Here is a 15008-nt window from a genome sequence, read left to right as displayed (position 1 = left end):
TTGCTACATTGTAAAGTAGTGAGTGTACAGCTTATATAACAGTGTAAATTTACTGTCCCCTCAAAATAACTCAACACACAGCCATTAATGTCTAAACCGCTGGCAACAAAAGTGAGTTCACCCCTAAGTGAAAATGTCCAAATTGGGCCCAAAGTGCCAATATTTTGTGTGGTCACCATTATTTTCCAGCACTGCCTTAACCCTCTTGGGCATGGAGTTCACCAGAGCTTCACAGGTTGCCACTGGAGTCCTCTTCCACTCGTTCATGACAACATCACAGAGCTGGTGGATGTTAGAGACCTTGCGCTCCTCCTCCCTCCAATGTGAGGGGTGTACTCACTTCTGTGAGATACTGTACATATACTTTAATTTGCCATCTTTTTGCCTTGTCTAAGGCCTACACCAGGCACTGATTCGAGCATCCCAGATGACAATTAGGCTATGGTAAGCTGTAGGAGCAAGTCAATTGTCAAAGGTAGTTGTTATTTCATAAAGGAGTTTTCCAACTCCAAAATGTGACTACTCCTTATCCAAATAATCTTCCCATTTTTTACCAGTTTTTTTTCTTCAGAGATTATTGTTGATTTCAATAATTATTATTATTTGAAGATTTGTCTTTTTGCTAAATCTTTGTGTATCAGTACTGCTAGGACCCCCACTGCCCTACGCTCTAGTTATCTTTCTTTTCTTCTAAAAATCTTTTCCATACATGTGGCCTCTCTTGCATCATCATAGATGATATTTCATGGAAATCTGCAGTTCGAACGATAGTATCTCCTGAGGATGGTATATCAGGTTTTTTTGTATCCTCACTCCCTTTGACATGTGAGGTCCCTGTCATAAAATGTACTATCTTTTTTATGTGACTAAAATTGTAACCACATGATGCACCTGTATTTTTTTACTACTTGTACCTATGCATGAAATTCTAATTTTCTTTCTGTATTTTTCTAATGATAATACAAAAATACAAATACTTATAATGTAAAAAAGTGGCTTCATGGATAGTACCCAACTGTGAAAATGCACTACTATGGCTATAATCACCTCTTACACACCAGGCACTTCTTTGACTCTTCTCGTTGATTCCTCTTTCAATGAAGAAAAATGAACATAGAAGTTAACTTTTTACCGTTAACATTTTGTTCTGCCTCCACTGATGGACAAGATGGGGAGGAGATCTTTTGTGGCATTTGAGAATGGGCAAAGTCACCTCTGGTTGTCCATTTCCAGAAGACAGTTGATTAAGCTGGCCATACATGGATTGAAAATCAGCTGATTCAGGAGGGACCGGCAGAATTAAAATTCATGTATGGCCCTTGTGGTTGAACAAAAGTCAGTTTACGGATTTTAGCTGCTTGATCAGTGCTGCAGATGTCTCCCTGCTGTCAGAATACAAAGACACAGCAAGGAGGATTCCCCTATCCACCTAGAATCTGTTGATAGGGGAATTAGGTAATTTTTATTTGTTCATCCTGTGGACTCATCTGTGTCCAGTTTTAGCTGTGGCCATCTTAATGCTAGTCATACACTTGAAGATTGAATGAGCATTTGAACATTCTCAGTACATTCAAAGACTTGAGTAATGTTGTTCAAAAGTATTTCAAACCTTTGTTAATGTTATTATTATTATACAGGATTTATATAGCACCAACAGTTTAAGCAGTGCTTTAAAACATGAGGGCAAACAGTCCAGTTACAATACAATTCAATACAGGAGGAATTAGAGGGCCCTGCTCATTAGCACTTACAATCTAAAAGGGGAGGGTCCAGTGCAGGGGCGGACTGACCATTTGGAAACTCGGGCACGGGGTCAGTAGGGGGCCCCATGAGATGCCCCTGGTACCTTTTTCATAGGCTTTGTTGAGTTTGGGCAAGGACACAGGGGCCACATGATCCCCTATTGCCAGGGGGCCCCATGAGTTGTCAGTCCGCCCCTGGTCCAGTGATACAAGAGACAATAACTGTGGGGGATGAGCTAATGGTAAAACCAAAAGTTCAGTTGTTAGGTGGAGCAGGATAAGCTTCTCTGAAGAGAAATGTTTTCAGGGATCACCTAAAAGTGGACAGAGTATGAGATAGTCTTGTTGGCTTTAACATTAGATTTTCTAATGAATTGACTTTCCCACATGAAAACCACAGTTAAAAATTAAATCATTTAAGAAACATTTTTCATCCTGCTCTTTCAAAGTTTCTTATCACTGCAGTCAAAAACTAAATTGGATTTGTCCCCATTAAGCTAAAGAAAATGAAATGAAATGTTCTTAATGGAGAAGTAGGGCCAAAGCTATATTGACCCTATGTCTCAGGGTCAATATGGGTCACAGGAGTGCACTTCGTTCTACACTCCTGTGACCTGTATTTATCCTACAGCAGGCAAAAGTCTGCTGTCGGCTGATGTCACTCAGCGGGACCAGACCTGGGCCGGCAGTTGGCTCAGCCTATCAGCGAGCAACTGAGAGCCTGAGCCAGCCGCTCCTAACCCCTCCACAATGAGTGCTGGAGGAGCAGAACAAAGAGCTAATCACCTGTGGTCTGCTCACTGAAGACCAAGAGCCTAGCAATCAGTGGCCTTTGATTGCTCAGTTCTCGGTCTTAGAGGTGGTGGGGGATTAATGCTGCATTCACATAGGTGAGTATGGATGTTTGTTTTTTCAGATCCCGACTGTCTCTTTTAAAATGCATAATTTCAAACTAAATTCTACTAGTGTATAGCCAGCATTTGTCTTCCTGGAGTGAGATTTAATTTGAAATTTGAATTTTTTGAGCAGATAAAAACAGAAACACTGAGATGTTTCAGACCATAGCTGGTCCATAATCATAGCCTTTCTTCACCATTTGTCCTCTGTATCACCTAGTCACTGACAGCTCAGTCAACACACCTGGAATTGTATTGTAGGAACCTGACACATGCCTTATTTTTGTCTTCCTTCCTTTACACCTGATAGGATTTGCGTCCGTAATTGTGCATGCTTGTAACCTATCAATCTCTGGCTTTTTTCCTAGGCATGCTGCTTAATCTGTTTCAACAATACTACAACTTTCTTGTTTTCACATTGTATGCCATTCAATCCTTTTCATCTTCTCTCCAGCAGAAGACAAGCAAATATCTTCTGCATATTGTATTTAGCTCAGATTCAAACAGTATTTAACTTGTCAGAATTGAGCATTTTGATTTTGTCTGGATATTGTCCGCGGAATCTGTCGTGCCCTCTTTGATGTTCTATAGCGTCTTTTTTTTTTCCGTCTAATGTTATGTTTTCTTGCCTCTTTGGCATCTTGCATTGAGCTGCTGGCATCATATTAAAGTGAACAGGACATATAAAAATAAACATGTTCACATTTTTATTGAATTCCAGTCAATTCTACCATATTTAATAGCTGTCTAAGTAAAAGATGAAAGACATGTACATTAGACAGATAGCAATGTCAGATAGTGAAGAGCAGTAAAGACGCTAGTTTCACTGTTTGTAATTTCTTGAACTGTCTAAGGGAATGTGAGAGTTTCACACCTGGGCATACACCTTTAATCATGTGCAAGTCTGATTGGCTGAACACCTAAAAACACAACGGCCTTTGTTTTAAACAGAACCATGTTCTCAAAAAAACTTTCCTTTATTGTAATCATAACATTTAGTGATGGCAAGAAAATAAAAGACAGATGAAAGAGCTTACCTTTGCTTTGAAATTCTACAAGTTTGTTATTCTCTAATATTGATCAGATGGCTGGTTCCTCGGCACTGGCCATGTCTAGGGTTACTCCTGTAGGGGAAAATTGTTGTTCAGACAGTGAAACCAATTGGTCAGCATCAACATCAGTTGCCTTTCGCAGAGATCATGTAACCATCATTTCTATGAGAATTAAAAAAGCACAGGTACATATTTCACAATTATTTTCTTTCTTAACCACCACGAACGGGTATGTTGTTAAAGCAGTGAATGTGGCATTCACCAGTCATTTACTGCAGGTGTATCTTCCTGGTGCATTTATTTTAACTGCTTTCCCTCCGCACTATAGTAGAAATACTGCAACAGGGCAGTGGGGGGGCGCGCAAAATCACGTATATATACACGTGATTTCGCATTTACGGGTAGGGGGCACGCACGAGCTGCGCACACACCCTACGTGCACCGCCAGTGGTGGCCTCACCTGTTGATCACCGGGTCCCGGCCGGTGATTCCTCGCCGACACCCAGCGATCGCCGTGTATTACAGACAGGGGGGAAAGACCTGTATGTAAACAATACAGATCTCTCCCCTGTCAGCTCCTGCACATTGCTTTGTATGGCTCTGCTTTTTTGTTTAACCACTTGCCTACTGGGCCTACTGTGCACTTATACCCCCTTCCTGCACAGGCCAATTTTCAGTTTTCAGCGCTGTCGCATTTTGAGTGACAATTGCACGGTCATGCGACATTGTACCCATATAACATTTTTATAATTTTTTTCACACAAATAGAGCTTTCTTTTGGTGGTATGTAATCACTGCTGGGTGTTTTATTTGTTGTGCTATAAACAAAAAAATAGCAAACATTTTGAAAAAAAAAATTTTTTTTCTTTGTTTATTATAAAATTTTTCTCCTTCACTGATGTGCATTGATGAGGCTGCACTGATAGGCAGCACTGATGGGCACTGATAGGCGGCACTGATGAGCTGGCACTGATATGCAACAATGATGGGCACTGATAGGTGGCATTGATGGGTACTGATAGGCAGCACTGACAGGCACTGTTGGGCACCGATATGCGGCACTGATGAGCTGGCACTGATGGGCAGCACTGATTTATGGCACTGTCTGGTGGCCCTGCTGGGCAGCACTTATCGGCGGCACTGATGGGTGGCACTGCTGGGCACTGATGGGTGGCACTACTGGGCACAGGTGGGTGACACTGCTGGGCACTGATGGGCACAGGTGGGTGGCACTGATGGGCACAGGTGGATGGCACTGATGGGCACTTGTGGACGGCACTGATGGGCACCGATGATCAGGGCACAGATCATCAGTACGCTGATGATAGGTGCCGATCCCTCCTCTGATGATTGCCGGTTATCGGCAGTATATCCTCATGCTGTGACAGCGTGAGAAAAGTGCAGCCGATAACCAGCAAATGCATGTGTCATTGGACACAGCTGATCATGTGGTCAACTGATGGTTGTGTTATTGATCTTGATGGAGAGGTCAGGGGAGCGGGCACGGGCTGGAGGGAATACTGAGTTTGAGGAAGTGGAGTGACATCCATGCTGATATGTCGCTTAGTAGGTTAGTAATGTGAGGAGACTGAAGGGGTGAGGTGAGGAGTAGAAAGATAGATTTGTGTGTCATCAGCATAGAGATGGTACTTAAAGCCATGGGAGTTTATCAAGTGACCAAGGGAGGAGGTGTAAATGGAGAAGAGAAGGGGTCCAAGGACAGATCCTTGAGGGACTAATAGAGAAAGAGGGAGTGGAGAAGAGGAGCTAGAGTTATAGGTAATGCGGAAGGAGCGCTGCGATAGGTAAGAGGAGAACCAGGAGAGAGCAGATTCTCAGAGGCCAAGAGAGTGGAGTTTTTTGAGGAGGAGGGGATGGTCAACCGTATCAAAAGCCGCAGAGAGGTCAAGTAGTAAGAGTACGGAGTAATGGCCATTGGTTTTAGCAGTTAGTAGATCATTAGTGAGTTTTCATCACACCCCACCATGGTGACACTGCACTGCTAGGGTGACAGTATGTAAAAAAAACAAAAACATAAATAATAATATAAAAAAAAAGTAAACATTTTTTTTTTTTATTATAATTTTTGGTTATAAACTAATTTGTGTTTTTTTTTTTTTACTAAAAAGATAACGGAATACATTTTGGCCAAGATTTATGATGAAATATTATTTATTTGCAAAATTTTATAAGAAAAACACTTTTTTTCTACATTTTTGGACTTTTTCATTTAAATAGCAAAAAAAATAAAAATCCCAGGGGTGAATAAATACCACTAAAATACAGCTTTATCTGTCTAAAAAAAATGCTAAAAAATTCATATGGGTACAGTGTCCCTGCAATTGTCATTCAAAGTGCGATAATGCTGAAAGCTGAAAATTGGCCTGGACAGGAAGGGGGTGAAAGTGTCCGGACAGGAAGTGGTTAAAAAGGTACACGGAGCTGCTTGGATTATCCTGCTTTAGTTCAACTGCTGTGTTCAACTGCTGTTTCACACTCCAGCATAAACCACACTCATGCAGAGACCTGCACCCCATCTGTGACCGTGCCCCAAACCCATTGTTTTCAATGGAGCTTTCCTCCCTTTTAGCTTTCAGCACACTGTGGCGGGATCGCTGGTCACAGCCTTCCGGGACAGTGTGTAACAGAGAGGTACACCCCCCCGCCCCCTAGTAAAACACTCCCCTCACACAGTTAACCCTTTGATTGTCTCCAGAAGTTAACACTTCCTCCCCAGTGCCATTATTACAGTGTCAGTGTTTTTTTTTTTTTTGCACTGATCACTGTATTGGTGTCACTGAGGATGTCAGTTACCCCAAGTCAGTTCCCCCCAGTGTCAGAATGTCCGCCGCAGTCCCGCCATAAGTCGCTGATTGCCGCCATAGGTCACCGATCGCCACTATTATTAGTATAAAAAAATCAGTATCTATACCGCCATTTGTAAACGCTATAGCTTTCACGTAAACCATTTAATTTACATGTATTGGGATTTTTTTTTAGCAAAGACATGTCGCAGAATACATTTTGGCTGAAATTTATGATGAAATTTGATTTTTAAATTTTTTTACTGGACATGTTTTATAGCAAAAAGTCCAAAATATTGTTTTTTTTTCTCAAAATTGTCGGGCTTTTTTTTATAGCGCAAAAAATAAAAAAACGCACAGGCAATCAAAAACCACCAAAAGAAAGCCCAATTTGTGGGGAAAAAAAAGATGTAAATTTAATTTTGGTGCAGTGTTGCATGACCGCGCAATTGTCAGTTAAAGTAATGCAACGCCGTAACACAAACTGCTTATGTAACAGCTTCCTGACCGCCCTATAGCAGAAATACTGCTACAGGGCAGCACAGGTGCGCAAAATCACATATATATACATGATTCGTGCTCCTGTGGTTTTCACACCCCTCCCAGATGGCGTCAGATTGCCGGTCAGTATACCAGTAATCACATTTAACCCCTTGATTGCCAGGAAGACGCTCATACACAATAAACCTTCATTGCTAGTATAGTGTCTGAACGGATCAATATCTTTGATCAGATCAGCACTATACCAGCGTTCACATTAGTATAGTGTCCCCAAAAATGCAGCGTTAGTGGGATCAGCCCCAGCACCTGCCAGCACCTGCATTTAGCCCCTACGCTTACCCCCTGCCTCTCCCTCAGAAAGTGCAGTGTCAGTAGGTCACTGTCACTTGATACATTGCACACAAAACCGCAGTGTTAGCAGAATCAGGCCTGATATCTGTTAGCACTTGCTGGTAAATTTTGATGACTCTCCTATGCAGCAGAGTGCCAGTACTAGTGCCACGCTACCTTTTGGTGAACTGGCGAGCACCAGCGGTCTAGTACATCCTGGTCTTTCACATACCTCTTAGATTGTAAGCTCCAAGGATCAGGCCCTCCTAACCCTCTTGTATTCAACTGGATTGTTGCTGTATTGTCTCCTGTTATATTGTAAAGCGCTGAGCAAACTGTTGGCGCTATATAAATCCTATATAATAATAATAATAGCACTGCAGTATCACTTGGTGATGTGGAGAGTCCCATTAGTGCAGTACAAGTTGGTGAAGTGGCGAGCACAAGTATTGTCCCGCAACCACCACGAATTCGCACACAGGCCCATAGAGCTCCTAGTATCCTTCCGATTGGCAACCCACAAATTCTGCAGCACCCATACTTCCCCCATTCACTGCCCAACAAGGTGGAAATAGCAAATTTAACTCATCCCCTTGATTTTTTTGGAGCTGTTTTTCACGGAAGATCTGTATGCATTGATTGTGGATCAAAGCATTTTATACACACAACAATGTATCGCCGCCAACCAAAATTCAAACCTTGCCAGACCATTCGCATGGAAACCCATTACGGTTTTCGAGTTTATATTTTTTTTGGGCCTAACCCTCAACATGGGCATTACTAAAAAAAATGAATTGCGGTTGTATTGGTCCACAGACCCGATTCATTATATGCCATGTTCTCTGCTGCCATGGCCAGGCATAGATATGAGAGTATAATGTGTTTTATGCATTTCAACGACAGTACACACTGTTGTTCTCGAGGTGACCCTGAATTTGACCGGCTCCACAAAATTCAGCCCCTTGTAAATCACCTTAAACAAAAATTAGCAGATGTCTATACTCCCCAGCAAAAAATCTGCGTTGATGAGTCTCTCATTAGTTTTTCTGGCCGCCTTGCATTCAAACAATTTCTCCCCAGCAAGCGTGCCAGATATGGGATCAAGATGTAGAAGACCTGTGAGAGGACAACAGGTTATACTTATAAGTTTCGGATTTACGAGGGAAAAGATAGTCACGTGGAGCCCCCCAGATGCCCAGACTACATGGGGAGTAGTAGCAAGATAGTTTGGGACTTGGTGTCATCCTTTTTCCATATGAGGTACCACTTATACGTGGACAATTTTTATTCAAGCGTGCCACTATTTAGACATTTGTACAATCTTGGAACTTTCGCATGTGGCAAAGTGTGACCCAATGTGTGCCCACCATTAGAAGTGGGTGGATGCAGGGTGGTATATTCTAATGGTGGGCATACCACACACTTTTTTTTTTTTGGCAGAGATTTCTTCTCTTTTTTTCATTCAGTCCACAGGCTGCATACAAAAAGAAAAAGAACATAGCATATATACCCAACAAGGATCAGCGATATACTGGTATATCACTGGACTTTGAATGGTTATACCAGGATGATGCCTACATCTGCAGGCATCATCCTGGTATCATTTTTTTCAGCTGACAATCAGCTTTCATGTAAAAGCAATCATAGTGGCTAATTCGCTGCAGGATTGCCCTCCCCCGCTGCCTTCCACGGCCTTCTCGGGCAGTCCCGTGCCATCAGGGGAAACTGAGAATGCAGCCAGTGTTTCTGCCAGCTGACCATGGAGCTGATTGGAGACCAGAATGGTGCCAATCATCTCTATAGCCTAAGAAATCAGAAGCTACGAGCATTTCATCACTTCAGTTTCGCAGGATATAAACAGCGCCATTTGTAAATTGGAAAAGCATCTGATCACACCGACCTTGGTTTGATTAGATAATGTAAGGGCAGAGTCTGATAGAACCCCAGATTTCTCAAAAAAGAATATATGACAATGCCCATTGAAGTTATGGGGGATATTTGCATTCCCTGTGATAGCATTAAAAGTAAAAAAAAAGAGACAGTGTAAAAATTATAAAAAAAAATCAAAATAACTTAAAAAAAAGAAAAAAAAGTACCCTCACCCCCATCTGCGCACGCGTGCACCTGCGTTCGTGAGCCTTGACCCTGTGCCAGTATGCAAACAGCAGTTGCACCATGCATGTGAGGTATCGCCACGAACGTCAGATCAAGGGCAGTAATTCTAACACTAGACCTCCTCTGTAAATCTAAAATGGTAGCTTGTAAAGGCTTTTAAAACGTTACCTATGGATATTAAAAACGTATGCAGTTTGTCGCCATTGCATGGCTCATGCACAGTTTTAAAGCATGTCATGTTTGCTATCTATTTACTTGGCATGCCATCATCTTTTATAGTTTACCAAATAATTGGGCAATATATTGTGTTTTGTGCATTAAAAGTAAAAAAAAGTTTTTTTTTTAAAATTGCGTTTGAAAAATCGCTGCACGAGTACTATGTGACAGAAAAACCAAACTCCCCCCAAATGACCACTTTTTGGAAAGTAGACACCCCAAGGAATTTGATAAGATGCATAGTGAGTATTTTGCAGATCTCGTTTGTTGCCACAAGTTTTTGGAAAATGAAGAAAAAAAACAAGAACATATTTTTTCTTTTCTTTTTTTATATTTCAAAAGCTTGTGAGAAAAAATGAGATCTGCAAAATACTCTCTATGCCTCTTTTTAAATTCCTTGGGGTGGGTGTCTACTTTCCAAAAAGGGGTCTTGGGGGGGGGGGGGGGGGGGGTTGCTGCTATCCTGGCATTTCAGGGCCTTTGAAACTGTGATAGGTAGTGAGGAAGTGAAATGAGGGAGTTACACACCTTCAGGCTTTCAAAGTGGTCATTGGATTTCAGGCTCCTGTGTGTGGCTAGGCTCCCAGAAAGTCTCACACATGTGGTATCTCCATACTCGGTAGAAGTAGCAGAATGTATTTTAGGGTGTAATTCCACATATGCCCATTGCTTGTGCGAGAAATATATCATTTAAATGACATGTGTAAAAAAAAAATGTTGTAATTTTCCAGAAGCTTGTAGAAAAAAAATAAATCTTCCATGGACTCAATATGCCTCTCAGCAGATAGCTTAGGGAGTCTACATTCCGAAAAGGGGTCGTTTGAGGGTGTTTGTACTATCCTGGTATTTTAGCACCTCAAGCAATGTGATGAACAGTCAGAAAGGAAAAGTTGTGTAAATTATCTATACCATAGTTTGTAGACGCTATAACTTTCACACAAAGCAATAAATATACACTTATTGGGATTTTTTAACCAAAAACATGTAGCAGAATACATTTTGGCCTAAATTTATGATGAAATTTTAGTTTTTTGGGATATTTTCTATGACAGAAATGATCAAATATTGTTTTTTTCAAAAACTTTTTTTTCCTCAAAACTTTTTTTGTTTATAGCATCAAAAATAAAAAGCGCATAGGTGATCAAATACCACCAAAAGAAATCTCTATTTGTGTGAAAAAAAGGACATAACTTTCATTCATGTACCGTATTACATGACCGTACAATTGTCCGTTAAACTAACGCAACGCTGTATAGCAAAAAAGGCGTAAATTCCATTATCTATACCATAGTTTGTAGACGCTATAACTTTCACACAAAGCAATCAATATACACTTATTGGGATTTCCTTGACCAAAAACATGTAGCAGAATACATTTTAGTCTAAATGTATAACTAAGTTTGAGTTTACTATACATTTTTTTATAGCCAAAAGTAAAAAATATAGTTTTTCTTCAAAATTTTCGGTCTTTTTTTGTTTATAGCGCGAAAAATAAAAAGCACACAGGCGATCAAATACCACCAAAAGAAAGCTCTATTTGTGTGAAAAAAAGGACGTAAATTTCATTTGGGTACAGCATTGCATGACTGCGCAATTATCAGTTGAATAAGTGCAGCGCCGAGTAGCAAAAAAAGGCCTGGTCATTAGGGGGGTAAATCCTCTAGAGGGCAAGTGGTTAATCAATCCATGGCATCTATAAAAATATGTAAAAAGCTGCTGTACTCGCCCCATCTTCAATACAGTCCCCCGCAGGCTCACTGACCTAGTGATGGTCTTCTTCAATGTTGAATGACACCCAGTATCATTCAACCGACTTCCTGTGAGCCCAGGGTATAATGGCTCTGTTCCTCGCCCTTGACTTGCAGGAAGATCTGCAGAGAGTGGCTGTACAGCACCGAGTAGCAAAAAGAGGCCTGGTCATTAAGGGGAGTAAATCCTCTACAGGGCAAGTGGTTAAAAATAAATAAATAAATAAAGTGGTTCTAAAGGAAGTTTTCCATCCTAATGCATTGTTACCCGAGCCCAGTGTTGATCCAGCAATCTGCATGAGAGCAATATTGCTGCTCTCTCTTTCCTAACTTGCTCAAATGCAGCAGCAGGAGTTACTGGCTCCTGCCAAGTAAAAAGTATGAATCAGCACCCAGTAGAAAGCAGAAAGGCAGCTAGCAACAAGATCAATATACAAAAACCTCTGGAATAAATAATATAAATAAAGTGCAGCACCTATAGGATTACAATAGTATCAGAATATTAAAACATTTCAAAGATGAACCAATAATTAAACACAAATGTTCAATTGATCTATTGATTAATTAATTTCTTAAATATCTAAAATGTGCAATTCATCAGTAAAAAGGCCAATTCACCAATTACAAGATGATATAGTCCATTCCTCTGTGTATAAATACAGTGGGGATCGAAAGTTTGGGCACCCCAGCTAAAAATTTGTATTAATGTGCATAAAGAAGCCAAGGAAAGATGGAAAAATCTCCAAAAGGCATCAAATTACAGATTAGACATTCTTATAATATGTCAACAAAAGTTAGATTTTATTTCCATCATTTACACTTTCAAAATAACAGAAAACAAAAAAAGTCTGCAAAAGTTTGGGCACCCTGCAGAGTTAATTGCTTGTACTGCCCCCTTTGGCAAGTATCACAGCTTGTAAACGCTTTTTGTAGCCAGCCAAGAGTCTTTCAATTCTTGTTTGAGGTATCTTTGCCCGTTCTTCCTTACAAAAGTCTTCCAGTTCTTTGAGATTTCTGGGCTGTCTGTCACGCACTGCTCTTTTAAGGTCTATCCATAGATTTTCAATTATGTTGAGGTCAGGAGATTGTGAAGGCCATGGCAAAACCTTCAGTTTACGCCTCTTGATGTAATCCCTCGTGGATTTCGAGGTGTGTTTAGGATCATTATCCATTTGTAGAAGCCATCCTCTCTTTAACTTCAGCTTTTTCACAGATGGCATCAAGTTACCATCCAAAATTTGCTGAAATTTTATTGAGTCCATTTTTCCTTCTACTCGTGAGATGTTCCCTGTGCCACTGGCTGCAACACAACCCCAAAGCATGATTGATCCAACTCCATGCTTAACAGTTGGACAGAGGTTCTTTTCATTAAATTATGTGCCCCTTTTTCTCCAAACGTACCTTTGCTCATTTCGGCCAAAAAGTTCAATTTTAACCTCATCGGTCCACAGAACTTGTTTCCAAAATGCATCAGGTTTGTCTATATGTTCATTTGCAAAGTTCAAACGATTATTTTTGTGGTGAGGATGTAGAAGAGGTTTTCTTTTGATGACTCTTCCATGAAGACCATATTTGTACAAGGATCTCTTTATAGTGGAATAGTGTACCACAACTCCAGTGTCTGCCAGATCTTTCTGGAGGGATCGTGCAGTCAAACGTGGGTTTTGAATTGTTTTTCTCACAATCCTGCGAGCTGTTCTGTCTGATATTTTTCTTGGTCTTCCAGATCTTGCTTTAACTTCCACTGTTCCTGATGACTGCCATTTCTTAATGACATTCCGAACAGAGGATATTGACATCTGAAAATGCTTTGCTATCTTCTTATAGCCTTCTCCAACTTTGTGAGCGTCAACTATTTTCAGTTTCAGTTTTCTAGACAACTGCTTAGAAGAACCCATGGTGCTGATTGTTGGGGCAAGGTCACATGAGTCTGGGCATTTAAAACCTTTGAGATTGACATAACCTGGTCTTCCTAGACGATGATTGAGAACAATCCATGACACTGGCAGGTCTCAGCTTTGCAAAGGGGACAGTGCATGCTATAAATTCTGCAGGGTGCCCAAACTTTTGCAGACGCCATTTTTTTGTTTTCTGTTATTTTGAAAGTGTAAATGATGGAAATAAAATCTAACTTTTGTTGACATATTATAAGAATGACTAATCTGTAATTTGATGCCTTTTGGAGATTTTTCCATCTTTCCTTGGCTTCTTTATGCACATTAATACAAATTTTTAGCTGGGGTGCCCAAACTTTCGATCCCCACTGTAATCATAAATAATAAAAAATTCAGAAATTGAATTGAAGTCAATAAAAATTAAAGTGCACCAACTTTGCACCACTAATATATGGACCAACAGACAACTTCGTGAAATCCACCGTACAAATACCACCACCAACACTTCGCACTCACCAAAAAATGTGGCTGCATATACAATAGCAGCTAAAGTGCTTTATAGCATACCAAACAAAACTCCACTCTGCTCACAGTCCCTTTAGGATGACACCTCTGACACTGACTGTGACACCACCGTCTAGGGGAGAGAGGTAAGAACCACAACTGTGTGGAATAAATGCTCACAAAACAGAGCCAAATAGATATCTCATGGTGTAGCATTTATTAAAATGAATGTGGCATGACAATTATAAAGCACATAGAGCCAAAGAACATCAACCAGCACTTACAAATATAGCCGCTGCTTACAATCCATGCAACGGCATGACATCATCATTCCGTAACTCTGCTAAACACGTTTTGAGCTGTAGCGCATCATCAGGGGTTTCTCTTTACAGTCGCTGCCTGCAATGATAAGAGTTAATACTCGTGCCACTGCCAGCACTGCTAATCTTCACTCTCTTGAAGGGCAAAGCTGGCTGAAAGATCTTCTGCTTCTGACACTTCCGGGTGTGTCAGATCTCTGTTCTTCCCCTGTGCTCCGTGGTTTCATATGCTCCCCTCTACATTACTACAGGACACATCTCTACTAAAATTAACCTTTTTAAATGAACCCAGTAATATGCATTATCTTTTCCATATTTTTTCATTTTTCCTCACTTGCTTGAAAGTCTTCAGATAGCAGCTCTGCACACTCTGTGAGAAGAGGTAGATTAGCATCAGTTCACATTGCATAGAGAGCCCTGAAAACCATGAACCTTGGCTTTTAAACCCCGTAAAGAAATCAATATGGGGAAACGGCGGCATAAATAATATTTCAGTACTGGTGGAAATCATCTTGTGCGCAGAAGTGAAACGTAACTCTAGAGAAAGGTTCTTATTGTCGTTGGTTGTGTTTCAGGAACAATATTTGAGTTCATGTCATGCTGTGATAATTCACATAGGTAGCCTTGGCACAGCAAGCTGCTTTGATTTTTAATTCAATAATTTTAATGTGACAGTGTCATGGGATTTGGTGCGTTTAACCAAACCACACATTCTAAAGAAAGAATGAGTTGCTAAGGTACAGCGTGAAAGATCTGCTTGTATTTGATAGCCAATTCAATGGTTACAAAAATGTCTGATGTTTAAAGGAGAACTCAATGTGAACATATTCAGTAAATATACAAATGATGAGGTTGTTTGCAACTGCTTTGACTTCTTTAGTTGTT

The 15008-nt window shown here is 40.6% G+C and overlaps 1 protein-coding gene across 1 annotated transcript in view; it reads right to left on the bottom strand.

Moving 5' to 3' along the window:
- Positions 1-15008, bottom strand: part of LOC149451555 (uncharacterized) — a 133000-nt gene that overhangs the window by 23223 nt on the left and 94769 nt on the right. Inside the window, exon 4 of the mRNA XM_089690552.1 lies at positions 3676-3762. Coding sequence (XP_089546678.1) covers positions 3757-3762 — 6 coding nt within the window. The 3' untranslated portion in view covers positions 3676-3756. The remainder of the gene's footprint in view (positions 1-3675; positions 3763-15008) is intronic.

This window comes from Staurois parvus, unplaced genomic scaffold (genome assembly GCF_062004578.1).
Source record: "Staurois parvus isolate SC_StPar_1 unplaced genomic scaffold, SC_StPar_1.0 ptg000531l, whole genome shotgun sequence".
NCBI classification, from domain to species: domain Eukaryota; kingdom Metazoa; phylum Chordata; class Amphibia; order Anura; family Ranidae; genus Staurois; species Staurois parvus.
Note: the sequence above shows the minus strand (reverse complement) of the source record. Positions and strands in the feature narration are given on the sequence as shown.